This window comes from Pocillopora verrucosa, chromosome 10, assembly GCF_036669915.1.
Source record: "Pocillopora verrucosa isolate sample1 chromosome 10, ASM3666991v2, whole genome shotgun sequence".
Classification (NCBI taxonomy): Eukaryota; Metazoa; Cnidaria; class Anthozoa; order Scleractinia; family Pocilloporidae; genus Pocillopora; species Pocillopora verrucosa.
Window position 1 is genome coordinate 21318620 of NC_089321.1, and position 7082 is coordinate 21325701.

General features: G+C 37.1%; 1 protein-coding gene across 1 annotated transcript; it reads right to left on the bottom strand.

Moving 5' to 3' along the window:
- Positions 1 to 5091: 5091 nt before the first annotated feature.
- On the bottom strand, positions 5092 to 5571 carry LOC136283781 (uncharacterized). Its single transcript, XM_066172976.1, has one exon. It carries the CDS (start codon positions 5569 to 5571, stop codon positions 5092 to 5094), a length of 480 nt encoding a protein of 159 aa, XP_066029073.1.
- Positions 5572 to 7082: the final 1511 nt, after the last annotated feature.

The window sequence follows — 7082 nt, forward strand, 5'->3', positions numbered from 1 at the left end:
AGATCAAATTACTTACAAATTACTTACAAATTAAAATAGTGTAAAAAAATTGAGAGTAAAAACATTACAACAAAACGAATTGCATTAGCTGGAATCCACCATACAGCAACACCTATGGTAACCAAACAGGGCTAAAAAAGGTTATGTCAGTGTTATTACATACAGCCTTTTGTGAAGAGGAAAAGTTACCTTGGTCTGGGATGGATCTTTGTAATGTTAAACAAAATGAACTTGTGGATGGGAAGGATAGGTTCTGTATTGTTGGACTTTATCTTGATGACACTGAGCCAAAATTGGGTAGGCGTTGAGCTAGTGGCAAAGACTAGGAGGGACTCCAACTCATCGTAAATTAGTTTGAATATGTAGTTTCTTGATTGGTTCGTTATTCTTTTCTAAAAAGAAAGCAAAACTTATGGAAACAATCCTCGCAATGCTCACTGTCAATTTCATGGGAAGCCAAAGGTCTAGAAGGACCCTGGCTACTTCTTAATTGAAGTGATAATCAAGATTGGTGACATCTCAAGAGACCAAACAAGTGAATGAGCAATGAAACCATTACAACTTATTTGAAACCCTAAACAGCAGTGTCAGGGAAATGAGTAGTTGTGGTTACAACTTTACAGTGAAATACAAAATGCATTAAGGCAAACTATAATACCTCAAAAAGCTGGAATCCAGCAATATCTATGGAAATTAAACAAGGTTAGAAATGGCTTCTCTATTGATTCCCCAGATAGCCTTGAGTGAGGTATGGAATTTACCCTGGTCTGGGAAGGACCTTTGTAATGTTATGTAAAAATGAACAATCTGACATTGTTGAACTCTATGTTGACAATACCTAGCCAATCTGACGTAGGCATGGTGAATTTGTGGCAAAAACTAAGAAGGACTCCACCAATAAGGGATGTACATCTGAGAAAACTTGGACAAATATTCTTTGAAAATGATTTGCTCTGGTTCCAAATTTGGTGGGAACTGTAAGAAGCCCTTGATGTCATCTATAGTCACTTCAGTGTCTCCTGCAATAAACAGTTCTTTGATGGCAAGATAAATCTCCAAGACCAATTTAGAGATACCAGCTATAGCATCATGGACAGTAAGGTTCCTTATCACTCTCATCTTGTATCATTCTGGAAAAAAACTACTGATCACAAATAGGATATCTCTATGGGATATCTCTATGTTCATAATAACAAAATAACAATGAGAAAACACATGTCCACACATTGCATAATTGACAATTTTATTAATTGGACTGAGACAATATGTCCCCCATTGTAAACAGAGAGCAAAAAGCATTAATTATTCTTACAGGCTACATTTTTTTTTTAACTGAAATGCCCATAACAAGTCTAAGAATATTTTACATGAGAGATTACTTTGAAAAGCAATACCCTGACATGCTTACTAATAAAAATAGATGAAAGTTTCATTCATTTGAGTTTCTGTTCACCTACTCACTGTCATTATGTGTTACATGCCATAATTCAAGTGTTAACTTAAGTTTTATGACACCTATAACAATATCAACGTGCAGATACCGCATCATATTCTGTTGAATGATAGATCCTTCTAATTATCACTATAAACTGAAGTCCTTTTTTCAAAAAAGTTTTTCGTGTTTGATAGCAAAGATTCAAGACTTTATTATATTAATTGAAGTCTTTCCAGACTGTAAGTAGCAAAATAACAAGCTACATGTTCCTTATTACATGAAATTTTTGCAATGCCTCAACTTTGCGAATTTGGCGATTTTGAAATATTGTGAAGTTTAAGTTGCGTGAAAAACAAGTGTTGCGAACATAACATGATGTGAAAATTATGTGATGCATTAGGTAAAAATCAAGAAAGAATAAGTTAGTTTTATTTAATAATTACAGTTTGCAAGTCCAAAAGAAAATGAAATGTGAAGTTAACTTTGAAGATGCGAGTGTTCACCTGAGGCTAGATAACATAATAGTTTTTGAAACTTATTTGTACAACAATCCTTTTATTTAGGTCATGGAATTTTTACATTAAATTGCCAAAAAAGTAAACCGTCTCACTAAAAAACGCAGAATAAAAGTGACTCAAAGTACAAAACTTTTTACAAAATTGCAAAATTTAAGTATTGTGAAATATGTAAACCTCAAAATCATGAAATTAATATGGCGTGAAAATTTAATGTAATAAGGCATCAGTAAGCTTAAATGCAAGGCCTTATGCATCCGATGGTACGATGAAGGATGATGGTGAAGCTTGAATGCAAACAAAAATCAATGATTTGAAGTTATACAACCATTGTTGATGTTTATCACTTTGGCAGGCTAGTGACAACTTTCGGTCTAAAATTTGCAAAAGAAAATGCGTGTATACATGTCAATGTTCAGTCCTTTTCAAAATGGTTAGGAAAATGCGCAGCATATGCCACCTCACTACCTGAAAATTTAATGTACAGACACGCATCTATAATGTCTTCTAAAGGGATAATGTCAAATCTGTTCTTCTTTGGTTGGTGGAGAGGAACAATGTGATTGACAGCATTCCCCAATACTTCATGGCTTTCACAAAGTACTCCACTAGACTTGGGCATTGGAGCGATGACTGCTCCACAAGTCATCCTGGAAGTTTCCTTAACCAAAAGAAATATTTCTTTTAACAGGCTGGGCTTGTGGTGGTAGTTCATATGGCCTTCCTTATTCTAAGAAACCTGGTGTTTGTTAGCTTTCTATTTTGCTTTCTCTTTTCTATTGTGGAAAAAATTTTGAATGATCAAATGTGTTCAAACTGGATGGTGAATAGGTACATCCACCAAGCCCAGCCACAAGTCTGAAGACTGCTATGTAACAGACTGCATCATGGGGCAATTAGAGTTGCACAGATACTTTAGTCAGGATGCATTCATGATGTTGAGGGTATGTATATTTTAAACTTGCTAGACTGTGTAGTGGTACATTTTGGTACTTTCCTTAATTGTTCTGTTGTCTGATATGTTAAATTAGTAATTGTGGTTGTTTGTGCATGTTTTAAAATCAGCAGCACAAGCCTCTCTTGATAAATGTATAAACCTGTAACCAAGGCAGGTTCTGATATTGTTATTTGAACAACGAGACAGGCTTGTAGCCACAAATAAATGTATTTGTACAGGAAAGTACAAAAAAGAAAAGGGTGATTGCAAGCTAAAAGAAATAAATAACAAACAGCAAATCACTAACAAATAATTTACAATAAAATAATTAAAATAATGAAAATAAAACAACTGGTAAAAGTACGATAGATTGTCATGGCAGTGCACTAAATTTAACAAACAAGACAAATTCAAAGTATTGCATGACAGAACAGTGATAATTGTGACACTTAATAAAATACTTAATCTCTTATCCAAACATATAACTACTGAATAGTGAGCTATTCTTAGTGGAAATGTTTCTTTTCAAGCTAGAGTTGGAAATTCCATTCCCGGGTGAATACGAGAAACACCAAACGAAATAGGATCTCCTCTTTCTTTATTCCTTTTCCTATTCCTTCTAGTGTTATTATATCGAGGTGGTCAACCAAAATTATTACGTAAAGAAATCACCTAAGTATTGTGATCATAGTTTAAGAATAATCTCGATTTTGGAAATGAGCACGTGGCAATTAAAAGAACTAAAGGAAAGGTAAATAACAAGCGATAAATTTTACTTTGAGTAACGACTACCAGCGAGATAACATAATCACAAAACAAATTATTTCTTACCAACGTTCTTGGGTCTTGATTACTTTATCAAGGATTACAGTCTAACTTGTCTTCTATTCAAAAACGATCTTGATCACACAGGGTCTCATCTTGAACTGAAACGCTAACTATAATTTTCTGTTTAAAAGGAACTAATCACGGGGGTGTCAACTCAACCAAAAAATATTTCGCAGCTTTTTTCAGAAGCAGGAACACTTAGCTTCAACGGAAACAGTTACGTGGCTCCCCTAAATTAGTAGCTTAATTTACTCCAATCTATACATGCAAATTATTAGAAATTAATGCTCAGCTTATTCATAGTTCATGAGTCAATGATAGGTCTATGCTAAGTCTTGATGTGTTTATCCCATGATGGCTCCTTGACGGGGATTCCTTGGTCTTTAGTCATCTTGTGTCGACGATAGTAACACCAGCTTGAGGATTGGTCTTTCCAGAGTTGACAATGTCTGATTTTTTTTCTGTTGAATGGTAAGTACCAGCTACCAACTTCCAGCTTAACCTTACTTACCAAACCATCTTTGTCTGGCAGGGCTTTGATAACATGGCAGACTTTCCACTGGTTTCAAGGTGTGTCATCATCCTTGATGATGACAACATCATTCACTTGAAGGTTTTTCCTTGTGCGGGTCCACTTTTGTCTTTCCTGTAGAGAGAGAGGAAAATTCTCTCTTCCATCTACAGCAGAATTCATTAGTAAGGTGCTGTACCTGTCGCCACCATTTCCTTGCATACAGGTCAGCAGACTTGAATACTCCTGGTGGAGACAGAACAACCTTTGTCTTCAATTTAAGGAAGTGATTTGGTGTAAGTGCTTCTGTGGAGTCTGGTGACGACATGCTTTCTGCTGTTTACGGTCGACTGTTAACTATGGCCTCTGCTTCACACATGAAAGTTTGTAAGGCTTCATAATTCACTTGCTGCCCATTCTTTTCCAGTAAAGCAGAGAGCACACTTCTCGTGGTTCAGATTTTGCGCTCCCAATGAAGTTAGACCCGTTGTCACTGCACATCTGGTGCACTGGGCCACGACTGCATATGAAGCGACAAAGTGCATTGGTGTATGAGTCGTCCCAGCCTACACTTTCCTTGCAGAGAAGTTGCAGTATTATTTTCTCTCTTAGCAGAAATGGAGTGGTGAGGCCTAGTGGGTATTATATGGAGCTCACTGTCGACAGAATACCACGCCTGATGAGTGGTTTGTCCTTGAGGGTGATGCGGAAGTTGAATGTGTTGTTTTCAATGTTCCATTCTACGCCAAGTATGCGTTTGGGGGGAAGTAGATCATAGAGTCTGTACCTGTGATGCTATGGGTACAAGCTCCACGCCTTCTCTGCTATTGGAGGTGAATTTGTGGAGTCTGAAACTGCCTCTCATTCACAGTTCAGTGCTGTTCTTGATAAGTTTAATTGCTTCTTGCACCGTGGGGATTGACTTAAGTCCGTCGTCAACATAAGAATTTGTCTTTAGGAATGAAGCTGCTTCCTCTCCTAGGTCATTTCCGCCGTCATTAGCAGCAGTTTGTAGAGCTAAATTTGTGCAGCCAGGGGAGGAAGTGGCACCAAATAATTGTACAGTCATTTTGTATTCCTCCGGTTCTTTTGTGGTGTCTCCTTGGCCCCACCAGAGAAAACAGAGGAAGTCGCGGTGTTCCTCATTGATGTGGACTTGGTGGAACATTCCCTCTACGTTGCAGGCAAATGCTACAGGTTCTTGTCTGAAGCGACACAAGACACCAGCCAAGGAGTTCATCAAAGCGGGTCCTTGTAAAAGGTTGCAATTAAGGGAGTGGCCCTGGAACTCTGCTGTGCAATCAAAGACTACTTGTAGCTTTCTGGGCTTCTTAGGGTGATACATGATGTGATGAGGAATGTACCATGCTGTTTCTCATTGGTTCAGGGCCTTCTCTGCATGTCCATCCTCTAACATTTTTTTTGATGAATGCTACATAGTCCTCCTTGTACTCCTTGTTGCATAGTAAGTTGATGGTTTTGTCTGTGTCATGGCCAAATATTTTGTAGACTGTGTTGAGGAGGTTGGGGGCTGGCCTTCGTTACTGAGAACAGATTGTGGAACTGAGAATGTAGTAATTGCAGGTGTACAGAGCTTTCTAAGAGCAGAGTGTGATGATGATTTAGCTGGTGAAAAAGCACACTGTTATGGTCCTTCAGCTGGAAACCAATGGATAGAGGCTTGGTGGTCCTACTACCGCCGTAGCTGTCTCACCTGGTGGATTACCTTTTTCAAGGACCTTATGGACCGTGGAGTATTTTTACCTGGCAATACACTTCATCAGGAATGCTTATGGTTCTGCTTTGCAGAGTTAATTCAGCAAGATCTAGACTTTGTGAAGATTCACAGGAATACACACTATATTGGCCAGCAAGGCTTGATACAGTTCCCAGAAAACCAGATGAACTATATTTTCTCCCAGAAAACTTTGGTGCCTCAGATCTCTTGCAACCAGTGTCTCCTGAAAGCTTGATGAAGCCAGAATGAAATATAAAACAACTGATTCAAAGAATGACTTTCAGGAGTACTTTAATCATTTTTTTGTCTCTGTGTAATATTTCGAAGCCCCCAACTGGAGAGAAGCTTTAAATCTGTTCTCTTATTTAATACCAATTGCTTTGTAAACCTAAATATTGAAGTCCACAACCAAGAGCATAAATGTAAATGAAAAGAAATAGGACACAGTTCCCAGTAACCATAGAAATACCATTTACATGCACTTTTTATCCCCTTGCCCTCCTTTCTATTTTAAGCCTCCTTTCTCGACAGTCAAAATTTGTGAAGACCCCCTCTGCAATTGCCTGCTGCCCACTTCTCAAAAGTGGTTAAAAAAAAGCTCCCTAACAAGCATGACGTCTAAAAACATATTCTTCTACAGTTTTGCTATTGGAGATAAATTTAAAATAAACATGAGATTCTGGTCATTGAAACAGAAGGAAAAATTAGTTGATGCACTTTTCATTACCAGCAAAATATGAAAATTTTATTTAAGCATTTGTCACAATTATACCTAACATCAATAACATCAATGACAACATGCATTATACATTCATTTGATAAATAAAGGGCCAGAATGTCATCATTTAGTTAGAACACAATGTATACTACTTTAAGCATAAAATTGTTAATTTGTATTGAAACAACAGAACTGAGCAGTCAGTATTTTTTCTATCTAAATAAGAACTTTTTATTTAGCAAACACAATATTATAAGGATGTTTTACAAGCAACTTTAACTATGTGTAACAGCCTAGCATTATTCACACTTTACCAAAACCAGGGGTCAATTCAATAAAACTTTTACACTTGTATTTTACACGTTGGACCGTTGCTTTTACAAGCGCGCAAAAAATCCAA

What these genes read in the sequence shown, in the direction of transcription:
- LOC136283781 (XM_066172976.1), bottom strand. Translation starts at nt 5,571, where the DNA reads ATGTATCACCCTAAGAAGCCCAGAAAGCTACAAGTAGTCTTTGATTGC.